At 43.8% G+C, this 18,862-nt stretch overlaps 1 protein-coding gene across 12 annotated transcripts in view; it reads left to right on the top strand.

Moving 5' to 3' along the window:
- Window positions 1–753: 753 nt before the first annotated feature.
- The window catches only part of tns1b (tensin 1b), a 126,660-nt gene continuing 108,551 nt past the window's right edge, over window positions 754–18,862 (top strand). For 5 of the 12 annotated variants that reach the window (XM_081604727.1, XM_081604738.1, XM_081604731.1 and 2 more), the window contains exon 1: window positions 756–1,262. In XM_081604727.1, the coding sequence (XP_081460853.1) occupies window positions 1,176–1,262 (87 nt within the window). In that variant the 5' untranslated portion in view covers window positions 756–1,175. Of the gene's footprint in view, window positions 1,263–17,481; window positions 17,598–18,862 lie in introns of those variants that run through there. The other 7 variants (XM_081604733.1, XM_081604724.1, XM_081604728.1 and 4 more) reach the window with 6 other exon arrangements.

Raw genomic sequence — 18,862 nt, 5'->3', positions numbered from 1 at the left:
GTTACATAACCAAGCAGCTGTGGACCATGAGAGCAGCAAGAGGCGGCAGGTTTGATTAGTTAACCAACTAAAGATTTAGATCCAAACTAAATATTTACTTATCAAGCCAAGTATTTAGTTTGAATCTAAATCTTTAGTTAGAAAGCTAAATATTTAGTTTTAAGTTAAACATTTAGCTCCACATTGAATATTATGAGCTTGCTAAAATTAACTAAAGTCTAATCAGCTCTGAGCTTTCTAAATATTGATACAAATACTGATTTTTAAGCTAAATATTTAGTTTTTAGCTAAACATTTGGAGCTAGCTAAATAATGTGAAATGAGATATTTAACTCTTGGCAAACAATATCAAAATATTTTGCTAGGAGAAAAATATTTAATTTGCTAAATAAATATTTGGGTTAGAGCTAAGTATTTACATTCTGAACTAAATATTTTGCTTAGTAAATATTTATTTTGGACCTAAATATTTAATTATCAAGCAAGATAATTGGTTAAATATTTTAATTACATATTTAATTACTTATTGTGGAATTTATATGAATAGCAGGGTGAAAATATGACTAAAAAATGATCCCCAATTCTTTTTCTCATGGCTAAATGATCCATATTGTTGCTCAGGTTTGACTGTAACGTTGGTGTACTTGCTTTGCTCTAAAGCAAACAGCAGGGGGCGGTGTTACGACATCAAACAGCAGTTGAACTTCAGAGCCAAATGTTCGCAGTAAATATTTGAGTCCAGACTAACAGATGCCGCTGAGTTTAAAATATGAAAAGAGGAACGTGGTTTAGTTTCATAGCTGGTAGTTAAAGTAACCAGAAGCTTTTTAAAACTTCTCCAACATGTGCGCTTTGATCCTGAGCGACAGCACGAAGAGCCAATCAGAGAGCGGCTTGTTGGGACACACGTAAAGGTGAGTGAGTGTCGCTCCAGCCGCAGCCTGCAGACTACCTGTTTGTTCCCTCAGACTGGCGGAGCAGCTGCGGAAACACCTGGAAACTTCCCCGCAGGGCTGATCGGGTTCTCCAGCGCGGTGATGCCGGCCAGGCCGCGGGCAGCTCGGCCGCAATGAGGTCCTGACTCCTGGCCGCCTACAGCCGCAGGGAGCCGCGGGGAACCGGGCGAGAGGCCGGGAGGAAGCCGCTCTGCTGGATGGGTCTGCGGAGGAGCTCGGATGGGATGCACGGTGAGCTTCATCTGCTGCGAAGAGGACTTTCTGCAGATGCCCCTTTACCAGCATGAGGACGAGAAGAAGAAAGAGGTGAGGAAGCCGCAAAAGTCTCAGGAAAGCCATTTTAATCTGGTCATCTGGTTTTTATAAAGTTTTCCTTAAGTTATAAAGTTTAACTGCTTTCCAGTCCAATTCTTGAACCTTTAAGCAGAAACACCATGTTCCCATGTAGTGGTGGGCATTTAATGTGATACATTTGATCATAATGAGAATTTTGATTTATTTTTACGATAGGTTTCATGTTTTCATCCCTGTTGTTGGGATTCATACTTTTACCGTTTTCTCCACTGTTTGGTCATCGAAAGCCTCAATAAATCATAAATTCAGTCACCATGAGCAGCTTGGTGATATAAATAAAACTTCTTTATGTGACTGGTGTCCTAAAGAAACTCATTAAAAATGGGAATGTTTTTAAGAGCATTATTTCTGTTTGTGGGGCTTTAACTGCTGTTACTCAGTCATAAAGTTACCAAAAAATGTAATAAATAGTTTTTATTGTCACTTTTCAGTGTGATACTGCATAATATACTAAAACCATAGATGATGTATTAATAAAAAGTCAAGTTTTGAATGTTTTATTCTTCCATTTGAACACTTAAAAAACAGTCAGTTGTTTTGGGCAACAAGTTACAGATTTTTTTGGTGTCTGGAAAAAGAGCTGGTCGTTGCTCTGTTACCTAGCAACCACAGTGGAGTTCCACCCGTTACTTAGCAACCTAGTCCGTTTGATCAGCTGGTTTTCCCACTGTATGCGCTGCACAATGGCTGCTGGAAAACACAAGACAAGTGTTTTGTTGTTGTTGATTTGCCATCCAGAAACCACTTGCTGCATTCTGATTGGTTGTGCAGGAGGCTCCACTTCTGCTTTTCAAAGCTGTATAGTATAGATCGATCCTAACCTGTTCGTGGAAGAATAATAAAACTTTAAGTCCATCTGGTCTCTGATCCTCGGTCAAATCGTAGGTTTTTCTCCTCAAACTGTCTCCAGGTTCTCGAACTGAGTCATTTTTCAGCTGGGGAACATCTGGAGGACCCAATGCCTCCATCTTAACCTGCCTCTGTGTGGGAGGCAGGTAGACCAGGTAGACCACAGGTGTCAAACTCAAGGCCCGGGGGCCAAATCTGGCCCGCCGTAGCTTTTTATGTGGCCCTCTGGACTCCAAATTACATCAATAGGTTCGTCCAGTTTTTCACAAATCTGCAAAAATCACACAAAATCAAAAAATGTCCACATTTTTGTCCTGATTTTACTGCTAATTTTCTCAAAATTGGTCAAAAACATTGAATCCGTAACCGATAGAGCGAGTGATAGAATCACATTTAACGTAAATACTGTAAAAAAAATAACAATTACAAATATTTCTTAATATTCACCACAAAATCTGTCATTTTGATTGCAAAAATAAACACTAAAATAATCAGAAATCCAGGAGTAACAGCTATTTATTGATATTTTAACAGTTAAATTGGTTTTATCAATAGATTCTGGTGCAACCGGCCCTTTAAGAACATTCAGATTTTTGATTCGGCCCAAAATAAAAATGACTTTGACACCACTGAGGTAGACCGTTCACCTTAATGAAAGGAAGCTGGAAGAGTCCCACTTCCTGTCTGCAGCTGATCACAGATCCATCTGATCACAGATCCAGCTGATCACAGATCCATCTGATCACAGCTGGATCTGATCACAGATCCATCTGATCACACCTGGAGGACCTGGGCTGGTTTGGGTTGTATCCGCTCCTCTCCTCCTACACAGACGTCTGTTCTGATTCTCTGATGTTTCTCCGTCTCTTCTCGTGGCGTTCAGCTGCGTTGTCGTCCATCAGAGCAGCAGGAGGTGAAGCCGGTTCAGCTCAGAGCTGCTGTTTCCCTCCGGTTAGCGATAAACCCGGCTGAGGTCCCAGCAGGGATCCGGAGTCTGGTGGGAATGCTGCTCTGACCGGCACTGCCGTGTTTCAGCTTGTTTTAACATGGAAGCATAAATATGTGGATGTTTGCGTGACAGATGATATCTGATCAACGATTTATCCAAAAACAACAAGAGAGACGAGCGAGTCCTGAAGACATCAGGAGGAAAAGCTTTTGGTTCATTTTATTATAAATACACATCTAATCCCAGCAGGGATTATTGAGAAGAGTTGGAATAATTTCTCTTTGTGGACAATCTGATGCCAGATTTCTCCTGAGCCTCGATCCTTAAAGGGGCAGCATCCTGTGAAATCTACATTTTTTGAGGTTTACATCTCGTTATTTTGTTATTCCCTCATCATACACATACCTGGAGGGTTGCTCTGATTCTTTCATGCTTGTTTGAGAAATCCTTCAATCTCCATGGTAACCTTAGAGGTTGTCATGGAGCACACACAAAGCGCAGCCTGTCTCTTTAAGAACCTCCTACTCGGTAAGAACAGGAGGTTCTTAAAGAGACATAGACCCAATTTCGAATCACCAACTTTCTTCTGAGTCATCTTTCATGTATAGAGCATTTTTATATCAACATAAAGTAACATAATTACTTTATTGTGCTATAAAGTGATCCTATGTGGCTGGAATATACATAATACTGCCTGTTTTTTATTGAGTTTTCTTGTTTTTTAACATCTCCTCTTGGCTGTTGGACTGTTTAAGTAGTTTATGGAGAGACATTTCTTATATAATAAAATACCATAACATACAGGACCCAAAGGGGTCGGGTGCATTGTGCTATGGGCGGCAGCCAAGGGAGGGGACCCTGGCGGTCTGATCCTCGGCTGCAGAAGCTCTTGGGACGTGGAACGTCACCTCTCTGGTGGGGAAGGAGCCGGAGCTAGTGTGCGAGGCTGAGAGGTTCCGGCTAGAAATAGTCGGCCTCACCTCGACGCATGGCTCTGGTTCTGGAACCAGTCTCCTTGAGAGGGGTACAAGCGGCCGAAATGGGTTTCCTCCGCAGGGTGGCTGGGCTCTCCCTTAGAGAGAGAAGCTCGGTCATCCGGGAGGGACTCAGAGTAGAGCCGCTGCTCCTCCACGTCGAGAGGAGCCAGTTGAGGCTCGGGCATCTGGTCAGGATGCCTCCTGGACGCCTCCCTGGTGAGGAGTTCAGGTCCCACCGGGAGGAGGGGAGACCCAGGACACGCTGGAGGGATTACGTCTCTCGGCTGGCCTGGGAACGCCTTGGGATTCCCCCGGAGGAGCTGGAAGAAGTGGCTGGGGAGAGGGAAGTCTGGGCCTCCCTTCTGAAGCTGCTGCCCCCGCGACCCGACCCCGGATAAGAGGAAGAAAATGGATGGATGGATGGATGGATGGATGGATGGATGGATGGATGGATGGATGGATGGATGGATGGATGGATGGATGGATGGATGGATGGATGGAACATACAGGTTTACTTTCTTGCTTTACTAGAAGCTACCAAAGAGTTATGATGCAACGTTTTGTTGGGGTTTGATTCTGATGACATCACAACTCCTTTTTTTCCTGCAAAAATGTCTCTGTAATATTTTAAAAGACGGAGTGATGGAGTGGTGGATGGAAGCAGCTGAAAGTCTCTTTTCTCCACAGAAGTTTAAATGTTGTTCCACTCAGATTTTCTGCAGTTTTTTTCTGATTTGTGCTGATTTTCAGGCTTTACAGAGAAGAATCGTAATTCCTGGACTATTTTAACGCACCTGAATGTGCGCACCTCTGGAACCAATCGGAAAATTCAACTGCAGTAACCACCGTTCAACCCAAAGAGGGCAGCACTGCGGTGGTTTCATGGAAAAATATATCAGAATAAATCAAATTTACACAAAAATGTCAGAATTTACAAAAACAAAGATGGAAAGGAAAGAATTATTTTTAAAAAGTAAAAAAAAAAAAGCTAACTTAATTTGGAGGTTAGTTGCTCTTTAAATGTTGATTTTAGATATTTATACAATTGATTTATTTATAAATAAATCAATTTACTGGTTGCATTGTTCAGGATAAACAAACTTTGAAGGTGGAAGAAACATTTCAGTTTAAATACGGGTGTGAAAACCTGAGTCACTGAGTTAAACCAAGATTATTCAGAACTTTAGATTTCTGATAAAAATAATTTAACCTCTAAGATGAGACGGCACCCGTCTCATTTTACCTTTTCCTGGGTAAAATGAGACGGGTGCCTCTAAAAGTTAATAAAAGAATATAAAAAGAGTTATAAAAGTAATTCCTAATTTGCTTTTATTTGTCAAAAATCCATTTTAAAAAGCAGATTAGCCTCTCAGATTCGCTCTCAGCTGTTTGTTTTTCTCCGGCTGCACGATGGACTCACACTCCAACAATACACAGGTTGTGTCAGTGTGTGTTGGTGTGTGTAGCATTCCTGTGTGTTTCCTGCAGAGCTGCGAAGCTGTGAGGGTCCTGCATGCCGACGAACAGCTGAGAGCTGGACTGGAAACGGCTTTCAGATCAGATCAATGGGTTTGCTGCTGTATTTTACGGCTTTAAATGGAGCTAAAGGCTGATTCTGGTGCTAACAGTTGCATATTGTTTCTTGTTTCTGCTCCGTAGTAAACTTGAGCGAGCCGCTCCCAGCTCAGAATAGCAGATTGAAACTCTGGTGTCAAATGTTGAGCAGCTGATTGTTCAAATAAAAACCGATTGCTGATCGGAGGACAAGCTGCTGCTGCTCGCGAATGAACAATAACTTTTATTTATGGAGGTTATTTATATTGCACCAAATTTGCATCAGTTATTTTCTGAAGGAGGTCTGATGCGGTTTAATTTAAATATCTGCTTGAGTTGATTAAAATGCAGCAGACTGGAGTTTTTATTGTATTTTTTCTTGTTTTACAACCAGAAAGTGAAGTCTGATGGAGCTGCGTCCTGTTTAGATGGAGGCTTAAACAATAAAAACGAACTTTCTGAAGGAAAACCTATAAAAATGTTTTAGAGCTTAATTATTCTGCTTCATTGTGTTTATAACAACATTAAAACAATAAACTTGTCAAATAAAATCTTAAAACGACTGGATGGAACTGTAAATAAAATCCTGGAGAATTATTTCGCCTCCTCAACGTTTTCTTCTTCTGCAGTTTTAGTTGTTTGATCAGAATCTGCTTGATTGGTCAAGATTGTGCAGAAACATATTTATAAATAATAGAGACGGATGGTCTGAGGGAAGAAACTGTGTCTGTGGCGCCGCCCTGCAGGTCAAAGTCCAAACAGTTCATGTCCAGCATGTGTGGGATCTGCAGAGATGTTATCTGCTCTTTTCCTGACCCTTGACCTTTCAATCAATCGATCAATCAATCAGATTCATTAGCACAGCAATACAGTTCAAAGTTCTTTACGTCAGAAGCGATAAAAGTCGCCATGCAGTCATCGTTTGATCTGGACAGAACTTTTATCGTGTCCAAAGTTGAAAATGAAGCTTGAGAACTTCGGAAACAACGCAGATGGTGCGGCGCGTGATTGGTCAGAAGGTTAATGGCCGTCTTTCATGCAGAAATGTTGATATTTCTCTGCAACTCGTCCATTTCCAGTCCTGATTCTGTAATTATGCACATTTTTATTGATTCTTCACTAAATAACTACAAAGGTTAAAAACTCCTGGATGGAAATTACAACAACGTCATCCACAGAGGAGTCCGGCTGCAGAAAGGGGGCGCTCTCGCTGTGTTAAAACAAAATGGAGGACGACTTTAATGTCTCTGACTCGTACAGCGGACTGGAGTAGATCATGAGGATCCTTCACTCACCGATAGATTGAAGATGGAATCATTATCAATAATCGTTTGTAACTGAAAATGGATTTTGAATCGAGTCGTGCCTCAAATATCAGAGATCGGATCAGGAGATGGTTGAAGGTTCCTCCTCCTCAGAGAAGAGGCTCCGTCATCCAGGATGTGGATCCTGCAGAACCGGAGCTCTGATTGGCTGGATCTGATGGATGGGAGTCACTGAACGGCTGAACGTTGCTTGGAAATCAGGAGAAACAGCCTGAAACACCTGAAGGTTCATGTGTTCATGTTTCCCATCGGTTTGAGTTTCCCACCGCGGCGTGAGGCGGCTGGCGGGTTGGGCGGTTTGGGCTTCCTGGGTTGAACATGAAGGTATGAAGTGAACTCCCAGTCACCTGCGGCCCTCGCTGCATTCCAGCGGATGTTTTACCGTTCGGCACACAGAGCGTCCTCTGTTAGCGTCCCTGGGAGGCCGGCGGTTCCCCTCGGCCCGGCGGCGTTGAGTGGCCGCGCGCCGCAGAACAACGCCGCCTCTGTTGGTCTGCTGGGGGGGGGGGCGATTCAAAGGTCAAGTTTAACCGACCTCTGGAGAAATGTTTTAGTTTTTGGCTTTAGATTTTGGATGTGTGGAAATGAGAGAAATAATTTCTCCAGGGTAATAAAAACGCTTCATTAACGGCCACCAAACATCCCAGAGTTTACACTGGAGAGCCACCATGAGGTCAGTCATAGCAGATTATGATTCACAATAAATTATCCCAGAAATTGTTGCAATAAGTAATATTTTCATTTTGAGACCATTTAATAATAATAATAGTGGCTTATTAATGCAAGTATGTTCAATCAAAGAGCAAAAATCTTAAATTCATAATAAACATTTAACACCAGAACTGAAAAACATCTTAAATATTCAAAATAAACAAAGAAAACAACAATAATTAAAATGGATTAAAAACTCTCTGTAACCAAAACTGCATTTCAAAAAGTAATAATCATTAGACGGGAAAAACAGGTGAGAGTGGCAGGAAGTGTGAGCTGGGTGTCAAATGTTTGCAGCGTTTCTCAAAATGGCGGCTTTTCAGTGACGTATAAGGGGAGCGTCTCCATAGCGACTGTTGCAGAAATGGAAATGATCATTTTAATTTATCATTATTAATTGATTGATTGCTTATTTTGATAGGTGTTAAAACTACGGAGGCACAAACACATGAATGATGGAAACTCCAATTCACAGGAAAATAAATGCAACAGAAAAGTGAAAGCAAACGGAAAATGCAGAATGTAAACTGGCTCCAGCGAAGCAGAAAACCTCCAGACCACTAGGGGGAGGCAGCCGACAAATCAGCTGGAAACAGACGGGATGCGAAGAAGAAAGTTAAACGAAAAGGTTCGTTATACTTCACGTCTTTCTACAATCATAGAACAGCACCGTCTGTGTGAAGGCAGTATGGAGGCAGTGTAAAGGCTGTGTGAAGGCAGCATGGAGGTGGCGTGAAGGTGGTGTGAAGGCAGTCGGGAGGCGGTGTGAGGGTAGTGTAAAAGTTGTGTGAAGGCAGTATGGAGGCGGTGTGAGGGCAGTATTAAAGCTGTGTGAAGGTTGTGTGAAGGCAGTATGGAGGCAGTGTGAAGGTGGTGTGAAGGCAGTATGGAGGCGGTGTGAGGGCAGTGTAAAAGTTGTGTGAAGGCAGCATGGAGGCGGTGTGAAGGCGGTAAATCTCTGCTACGTTTAGATGAGATGAATGAGTTCATCTCAGACCAACAGGAAGCGTCGACTCGATGAGTTTGGATTTGCTCTCGGAGTCGAACTCGGCTGTTTTGCATTCATGGGATCAGAGAATCCGATGAAGGATTATTTGTTCGGCCAAGTCGTTTATGCGGAACATCGTCCAGGAAGTCTGTGGAATCAGAGGAATAAAGACGCTTCATTGAGCTGCTTAAAGTGACTCTGATTCAGCAGGCTGCAGGTCAGATGATGGATTAAGGCATGAAGTGACTGTATGTTCACTTCAGTCACACTGATGTCTGCTTTTTAAAATGTAAATCAGAAGCTTCCTTGCATCGCTGCTACATCACACACTCTGTTTGGCCCTCTACCAGCGGCTCCTATGGCTTTGTGTTCCTCTGAAAGTGGCCTTTATCCTCCAGTTTTGTTGATTTTTCTCCATGTGTGGGAGGAATTTTCTTGTCTTCTCTCTGATACTTGGCAGGGCGATGAAGCATTTGCTCTTGGCAACGTTGAAAAGCCCCCCCAAAGACTCTCTCTGGGGGCTTTTGTAGCCTTTCAGTGCACTTCCCAGTGATGGACAGGCAGCTCCGCTCGCCCACATTTCATCCCTTTTCCTCCAAAACGTCCTTTGTTGATTTTTCGTGGTTCCCTTTTCTTCCTTTCAGGACTTTTTCAGGAAAAGTCGGATGCTTCGGGGCCGTGAGGGTAATTGCTGTCACGGTGGAGCAGGAGTTAGTCGGGCTCCCACGTCACCCAATCATGTTTTCATCATCAGGAGAAGTTTTTTCTTTGGGGACGTAATAAATCTCCCCTCTGACGTGCTACAGTTGCTCTGAATGCAGGCGCGAAGAAAGACCCCAGGATTTATTTTCCTCTCTTTACTTGAACACCAAGCCTTGTAACAAGCTGAGGCAGATCATTGTTGCTGCTTCGCCCTCACTGGTCCTGCAGCGGAGCGGTTTGCACACCAACACATTCCGATGCTGCAGAGGAATTCCAGAGGTATTCACACCGGAATGCTCGTCTTACTGGACTGAGAGGGAAATGATCTGAGGATGCTTTGCTGTAAGAAACTGTGGCTGCGCTAACACTAATATGCTAATTGTAAAGAGTAGCTCACTCATGTTAAGCACTTCAAAACATCGTATTTATCTGAAGTTGATGCTGCAGCGCTATACAAATACTTTATGTAGCAGCAGATAATGCTAATGTCCCATAAAAACATTTGACAGAAGCTAATGCTAAACTGCTAACTTCAACATAACCATGTGCTAATGATACATAGCATTTCATCGACACATGGTGGCTACCAACACGTTTGAAATTATTGCTTTGGCATTATCTAATTACTATCTTTGTACAGTGCTTTAGCGTTAGCATAACTAATGTTTATGATTAGCACTTTAGAGTTAGCACAATTAATGATTTAGTTAGTGGTGTGTGGAAAATGTATGTATGGGAAGCTAAGTGTGCTAAACATTTTCAAATTTAGCGCTAAATGAAGAATTAGCTCTGCACATTAGCAGATTAGTGGATTAGCGGATTAGCAGTGTTTCAATGTTTTTATGCATATTTTGAAGTAGTTTAATGTAACAGAAAATTAAAAATAACTGCCTCAATTTTTTACAAAAGTTAAAAGTTGTTTTGCTTAGCTGAGGTGATTTTTGGCTTTTCCAATAAAGAGCTAAAGCTCTAAAGTTTCCCAGCCCAAGACGTTTGCTAGAGGTAGCAACATGCTAGGTTGCTACCGCTACTTCCTGTTTCTAGCTGGTGTAGCGTCAACATCTGGTTGATTTGCTTCAAGCTAACAGATGGAAACATGCCTAATTCGCATTTCCATTTTCCCACCATTTTAAAAGTTCACATAACAATTGGATGGACACATAACTGCTAAGGAAGTTAATAGACTCTCTGAGGCCAACATAATAATAATAATAATAATTTTTAAAAAATGATATTGTTCAGTCTGATGTACCAACCTTTTAATGCTCCACAGAAACTATTGATTTCCCAGGAAATGAGCTTGATAATAAAGTCTATATCAGATAAATGCGTCTCTGTGACGGTAGCTGAGTCATTAGTTCCCTGACCCCCCACCAGGCCGTCAGTCTGTCAGTCTGTCTGTCGTGACGTCAGCCTCCTGGACCCCACCAGTCTGTGCAGCTCTGCCACGTTCAGCTGAAACCGGCTGATTCTTTCTGGGTTAAAGTTACATGTCTGGAATTTGTTGCATCTGTTTTTCATTACTTGGATGATTTAATTTTGCTCAAACACTCATAAGTTCATCGTGTTGCTGACATCACAGCCTCCTCCCTTCAGGGTCTCTGTCTCTCAGCGTCATTATGAACTTTCTCTGTTTTTATCCTCATGCAGCTTCATTTGTTCAGTGAAATATGTCACAGGGTTCTGGTTCTGGTTCTGGTCTCCATCACTTCTCCTCTCTTGGTCCAGATAATCACCTTTCTGTCCGGTTCAGGCTGTTCAGGCTCTGCAGGAGTTAAAATCCTGGAGTTCAGCTTCACATTTTCTCAGGACTTTTCCTGATAATTGGTGTGAAAACAGATGGAAATGTTTTTGTTTATGTGCTTAAAGTGAATCATGTTTCTCTTTTGTTTGATGTCAGATGAAAAGAAACTCAAAAGATTTGTTACCATTTTGGCTTTTTATATTTTTTCCACTTTTGTTCTTCTTTCCCTTTTTTCCCATTTTTCCATTTGTTTGTTTTATTTTCTATTTTCTTCTTTTCGTTTTTCCCTTTTTCTTGTTTTTTCTTTGTTGTTTTTTTTGGTCTTTTGAATCTTTTTTAGCTGTTTTTTGTTTTTGTCCACTTTTTCCCTTTTTTCTTTTGCTTCATGTCTTTCTTCTTTTCCTCTCTTAGTAAATTTTCCTTTTAATCATTTTTGTGTGATAATTTTGCAGCCTTGGTTTTGCTGTGTTCATCTCTGGTGTTATGTTAGGACGATTCTCAGTGGTGATCTGTCAGATTTTAGGACGGATTCGTTTCCATCTGACCTTCTCGGCTCCTCGTTCTTCCAACATCAAACTCGTCGTCCTGTGCAGCTGCTGCTCTGCGACTGGCGGCTCTGCAGTGACTTTTCTAAACGACGGAATGACAGGAAGTGTTTTCCAGCGCCGTTTCCCATCTGATCAGTGTGAGAACTCGCTCTGCTGCTCTCGTCTCGGCGGTGGCTGAACGTCGTTTTATTGTGAAAATATCATCTGGAAACGAGACAGAATGATTCGGTCTTTGTTTCATAACCAAGTGCAGCTCTGCCTCAGTCTTTCTGTGTCTCAATGACATATTTTAAAATATTTTTATTGTTTCATCTGGATAATAAAAGGTATTTAATGCTGGAGAAGCTTTGGTTTAATGAACAGACCAGCAGGTTTTTATCTCTGACCTCACAGTCTGACAGAAACAATGTAGCAAACAGTCGTATATTTAGATAAGGTGTTGGAACGAACAGAGCGCGTTACTTTAACAGAGCCGTTATCAGGAGCAGCTTATCTACACTCACACCTGATTTCTCCTTCCTTTCTCCTCTCTTTCTCCTCTTTCCCGCTGCGTTCTTTGTCTCTTTGTCATTCGGTGTGTTTTTATTTTACTGCTGCTAATCCGCGGCGCTGCCATGCCTACAACACAAGTGCAGATTAAAATTAGACCGTGAGATTAGAGTTTGGCACGTCGGGGTTTCTGTGGAGCCAACGGAGCGGGGAACGCACAGCCGCTCCAGATACTTTAATTAGGACATGAAGAGGATATTTATAACTTTATACCAGGATTTTTTAAACTTTGAGTTAAATTAGACCATGATTTGATAAAGTGCAGAGCTAATACGAGGTTTATTTGTTTGGTCTGTCGTATGCTGGGAACAGCTGCGCCTAAGAGGACGAATGCAGATCGTCATGGTAACTGATCATGATTGTAGAGCTGCAGCTAATGATTATTTTAAATCGGCTATTCTGTCGATTACTGTGACCATTAATCAATTCAAAAAGTAACTTCCAAATTTCAGGAGGAAAATCCTGCTGGAGGTAAAATATTTCCTGAAACAAAACCTGAAGAGTCTGGATGCTCAGCTGATGCAGCAGCAGCAGCAGCTGCAGCAGCAGCGTCTTTTGTTCTGCCATTATTTGGCCTCGGATCATCCAGCAGCAGCTTTTGCCTCCAGTCCGGTCCAGTCAGTCTGGGACTCCGCTCCGTCTCTTCCTGCCTCCTGCAGTCAGAAACCGAACCGCTGCGGCTCTTTCATCAGGAAGGAGGAATCCCACATCAGGCCAAACAAACGTCAGGCCGTTTGTTTGGCGTCTGGGTGGGTCTCTGTCCGTCCTTGTCCAATGAGAAAGAGACACAGGCAGAGACACAGGCAGAGACACAGACACAGACAGAGGCAGGGGCAGAGACACAGACAGAGACACAGACACAGACAGAGGCAGAGACACAGACAGAGACAGAGGCAGAGACACAGACACAGACAGAGGCAGAGACAGAGACACAGACAGAGGCAGAGACATAGGCTGAGACAGAGACACAGGCAGAGACACAGGCAGAGGCAGAGACACAGGCAGAGACACAGACGGAGACACAGACGGAGACACAGACGGAGACACAGACAGAGACACAGACAGAGACACAGACACAGGCAGAGACAGAGACACAGACAGAGACACAGACAGAGACACAGGCAGAGACACAGGCAGAGGCAGAGACACAGGCGGAGACACAGACGGAGACACAGACGGAGACACAGACGGAGACACAGACAGAGACACAGACAGAGGCAGAGACACAGACAGAGACACAGACAGAGACACAGGCGGAGACACAGACGGAGACACAGACGGAGACACAGACGGAGACACAGACAGAGACACAGACAGAGGCAGAAACACAGACAGAGGCAGAAACACAGACAGAGGCAGAGACACAGACAGAGACACAGACAGAGACACAGGCAGAGGCAGAGACAGAGACACAGACACAGACAGAGACACAGACAGAGACAGACAGAGACACAGACAGAGACACAGACAGAGGCAGAGGCAGAGACACAGGCAGAGACAGAGACACAGACAGAGGCAGAGACAGAGACACAGGCAGAGACAGACAGAGACACAGACAGAGACACAGACAGAGACACAGACAGAGGCAGAGACACAGACAGAGGCAGAAACACAGACAGGCAGAGACACAGACAGAGGCAGAAACACAGACAGAGGCAGAGACACAGACAGAGACAGAGACACAGACAGAGGCAGAAACACAGACAGAGGCAGAGACACAGACAGAGACACAGACAGAGACACAGGCAGAGGCAGAGACAGAGACACAGACACAGACAGAGACACAGACAGAGACAGAGACACAGGCAGAGGCAGAGACAGAGACAGAGACACAGGCAGAGGCAGAGACACAGACAGAGGCAGAGACACAGACAGAGACACAGACACAGACAGAGACACAGACAGAGACAGAGACACAGGCAGAGGCAGAGACACAGACAGAGACAGAGACACAGACAGAGACACAGACAGAGACACAGGCAGAGGCAGAGACACAGACAGAGACACAGGCAGAGGCAGAGACACAGACACAGACAGAGACACAGACAGAGACACAGACAGAGACACAGGCAGAGGCAGAAACACAGACAGAGACAGAGACACAGGCAGAGGCAGAGACACAGACATAGACAAAGACAGAGACACAGGCAGAGGCAGAGACACAGACAGAGACAGAGACACAGACAGAGACACAGACAGAGACACAGGCAGAGGCAGAGACACAGGCAGAGGCAGAGGCAGAGACACAGACACAGGCAGAGGCAGAGACACAGGCAGAGGCAGAGGCAGAGACACAGACAGAGACACAGGCAGAGGCAGAGACACAGACAGAGGCAGAGACACAGACAGAGACACAGACAGAGACACAGACAGAGACAGAGACACAGGCAGAGGCAGAGACACAGACAGAGACACAGACACAGACAGAGACACAGACAGAGACAGAGACACAGGCAGAGGCAGAGACACAGACAGAGACACAGACAGAGACACAGACAGAGACACAGGCAGAGGCAGAGACACAGACAGAGACACAGGCAGTGGCAGAGACACAGACACAGACAGAGACACAGACAGAGACACAGACAGAGACAGAGGCAGAGACACAGGCAGAGGCAGAAACACAGACAGAGACAGAGACACAGGCAGAGGCAGAGACACAGACATAGACAAAGACAGAGACACAGACAGAGACACAGGCAGAGGCAGAGACACAGACAGAGACAGAGACAGAGACACAGACAGAGACACAGACAGAGACACAGGCAGAGGCAGAGACACAGGCAGAGGCAGAGGCAGAGACACAGACAGAGACACAGACACAGGCAGAGGCAGAGACACAGGCAGAGGCAGAGACACAGACAGAGACACAGGCAGAGGCAGAGACACAGACAGAGGCAGAGACACAGACAGAGGCAGAGACACAGACAGAGACACAGACAGAGACACAGACAGAGACACAGACAGAGACAGAGACAGAGACACAGACACAGACAGAGACACAGGCAGAGGCAGAGACACAGACAGAGACACAGACAGAGACACAGACAGAGGCAGAGACACAGACAGAGACACAGACAGAGGCAGAGGCAGAGACACAGACATAGACACAGGCAGAGGCAGAGACACAGACAGAGACACAGACAGAGACACAGACGGAGACACAGACAGAGACAGAGACAGGACAGTCCTCGTCCAGGCCGGTCCTTCGGCGTCTCAAAGTGACTGTAAAGTGGATTTTCTTGAGCATGACCTCTCTTTGGTTTGCAGACGCCTCATTCTGACCTTCTGTCACATGGGCTTAGAGTCGCAGGGCTGGAAGAGAGAAGCAGTTGTCGCGTTACCTTGGAAACGGGTTCAGTGGACCTGATTTCCCTCTTGGTGCCAGATGTTGACAGATGTGCAGGAGCTCATCTGTCTGTTCAAGAATCTGGCAGCACAAAGTTTTTGAACAAGAAGTGATAATTATTTTGATTAATTGTGATTAATTGGTCACAGATGCTGAACTTTAATCATAATATTGGCTGAATAAAGACGCAAATGACCAGAACAGCGATTTTAAAATGGTGAGAAAAAGATGTTTTACTGAAAAGAAGCTTCTAATCAGGACCTTTCTGCTTCTTTCTTCTTAATAAACTCAACCTTTTCAAACTCCTGCTACTGATGATAATTACATGCTGATAATGAGCCGTCGTCATGGTTACGGCAGATGCTGAGGAGACGTCTGAGGCGGTTTCCTCAGCATCTCCACGCACAGACCTCAGACCGGCGGCCATCTTGTTTCATCTATCCAAACCAGCCGTACTGGTTCAGGGTCACGACCTTTAACCTTTACCCTGCTAACTGAGGGCTGTAGAGACAGAGATGAAACTCTGGTGTTGATCTGAAACTATTAATCGGATTAATTGTGATGAAATGGTTATTGAAATAATCGGCTAAGTTAGTAATCGATTAATCATTAACTGGCTACACAGACACAGTCGGAGCATTAAAACAACAAAACTACAAAAATATGCAAGAAAAAATGATCAAGGAATTTAATTATTGTCGTCTCTTAATGTATTTCCAGCCATGTTAATCATTTGAAACAAATAAATGTCATTTTTCTCTCTCAAAGCTCCTGGATTCACCTGTTTGGTTTGTTTTTTTTCCATGCTGCGTCGGATCATGAGTTAAATGAGTCAGAACGTGTCAGAACCGGAGCGTGTGCAGCGTTAGATATGATCTTTATTCACAGACTTCATGACTAATTTAGTCTGCTTATCAGGTATCAGTTATTTATGTAAGAACAGCAGCTGCTTCCGCAGCCTGCAGTGTCTGAAGGGACCAGCAGGGGGCAGTGAGCGCTCTGAGCTCTCAGAAAGCCGCCCCTGTTTCTGAAGGATTTCTGAGGATCCTGGAGGTTTCAGGTTGTTCAGGATCCATTCCACCTACATGAACACAAACCGCCTCATGTCCGCCTGCGTTCCCCCTGCGTTCCCCCTCTGGTTCTTATGTTAGTGATCAGATTGTATGGTAAATATGGTAAATATCATGGTAAATATGTCAGGTGGTAAATATCCAGTTTCTGTGTGTGCAGAACAGAAACATGGCCACCATTTTGTCAGCCAGAGAAGAAAACGCCTCCTCTGCGTCTGAAAGTCGTGTTGAGACTGCGGCCATGTTGATGTCTCATGGATCCAACATGGCTTCCATTAACCTCGGTTTCAGAGGGACGTGCTTGACCTTTAACCTCCCTGTTCAGAGTGTTTCTTTGTTTGTCTGCAGCCATGAGGCAGGTGGCTTATTTTATTGGCTTCATAATAATAAGAATAGAAGTTTGAAGATGGTATAAAGTTTGTTTTCTGATGGGCAAAGAAAAAATGTCATTGGAAACGTTTGAATCTGCATCAGGATGCTTCCAGTCTGGACTTTAAAAAACTGAGAAAACACAACAAGAGCTGCTAATTTCTGTTTTTCTCCTATTAACAAACCATGAGGAGGATGACTGGATGTAGTGTAAAAGCTTTGGAGTCCTCTGAACTTGATAAAGTGCTAATTCTACCATTTAGCAGCAGGTTTGGACCTGCTGCCGTCTGATTGGACCCTCCTGTTGGACTTCTCTGGGTTCAACAGATTTTATCTGTTTGGAGCAGATCAGAGAAAACAATCGACTCTGGTTGCTCCCACTTTCCATGCAGTGATCTCTTGACTGCAGCTTTCCACGGCGCTCACGTGTTTCCTTCTGCGCCGCTGGAACAATGCAGCTCAGGAAGCTGGTGGGTCGGAGCCAGACTGCTGGGCTGGTGCTGGTCAGTCGTCCCAACGCTCCCAGTCCATCGGCTCTGGATCTGTGGAGGGAATAACGGCTCCTGGTTCTTCAGACCCAACTCAGCGATGTCCCTCTGGCTGGTGAGTCTGTCAGGGGTCAGGGGTCAAACCCGACAGCACAGCGTCAGACCTTTTGATTGTTTTGAAACTTCTTTCTGCAACGAGCGTAAAAGATTTCTGGAGTCGTTTGTCTTTGCATTTAATTAAGAGCCTCCAAGAAAACAGGGAAAAGTTAAAAATGAACAATAATTTTGGTTATTTAGTTTGTCATAGGAGGGAAAGAAATGCAAAAGTTTATGTTTCAAAGTCAAATTTTCACTGTTATTCATTAATTTGTAATTGTCATAGGTCCAAACTAAATATTCAGAGCTAAATATTTAGCTAGCAAACTAGAAATTTAGATGGAGGCTAAATAATTAGTTAGTTAGTTTGAGGGTAAATATTTAGCTGATATGCTTTTTAGTTATCAAACCAGATATGTATCTTTTGGACAAATATTTAGTTGGAGGGTAAAATTTACCTCAAGCTAAATAAATTTCTAGTTTTAGCTTCAAACTGGAGATTTAGTTTGAAGCTAAATATTTGGTTAGCAAACATTCAGTTTAATTAGTTAGCATCCTAGCATAACTAACTATGCTAACTGGTTTAGTTTGAAGTTTGAAATGAGTGAATATTGAGAAAACAGCTGGACTTCAGACGGACGGTTCTGGTTCTGATGTTCTGGTTCTGATGGCTGTTTTTATGGATGTTTTCTGACCGGATCGTCTGATGGAGTCGGTTCCCGTTAACCCGATGATGTCGCCACCGACAGCGTGACTGGTCACTTCCTGTTCTGAGGGGAACAATGACCCGTGACCCGGTGACCTCTGGTCTAGCCGGGCTGAGCGCTCAGCCGGCCCGGTGTGACCCGGCCGAAACCGACCCATTGTTTGTCCTGCAGAGAACAGGAAGACAACAGGATTGTTTCAGTTCAGGAGCTGAGCAGTAGCTGGTTACATTTACTGCAGTAACTCACTGGAGTATTTTTAGTTTTCATCTTATTGTGAAGTATCGATAAACTTCCCTCTGTGTAACTTCACCAAGTGACAAACTTCTTTTAGCCAAAGATTCACCAGATTCACACCTGCAGTTTAAAACTTCATCGGTTTTTATGGGAACAAAATGATTTGGGAAAATTGTTTCTTTTGCCTATTGTTGTTATTTTGTAATTATTTAGACTAATTATTTTTCATATTTCTCCTTAAGATATCAAAGTTTTCCACATAACTTTACATTTTGGTCCGTCTGGTGATGTAATTTTTACCTGAGTCGCCTTTTTACCAAAAACTGGACGGCTGCTTTTACTG

Source organism: Poecilia reticulata, chromosome 2 (assembly GCF_904066995.2).
Source record: "Poecilia reticulata chromosome 2, P_reticulata-male-v2, whole genome shotgun sequence".
Lineage (NCBI taxonomy): Eukaryota > Metazoa > Chordata > Actinopteri > Cyprinodontiformes > Poeciliidae > Poecilia > Poecilia reticulata.
The sequence above is the reverse complement of the archived record's forward strand: the minus strand, read 5'-3'. Positions and strand labels throughout refer to the sequence as shown.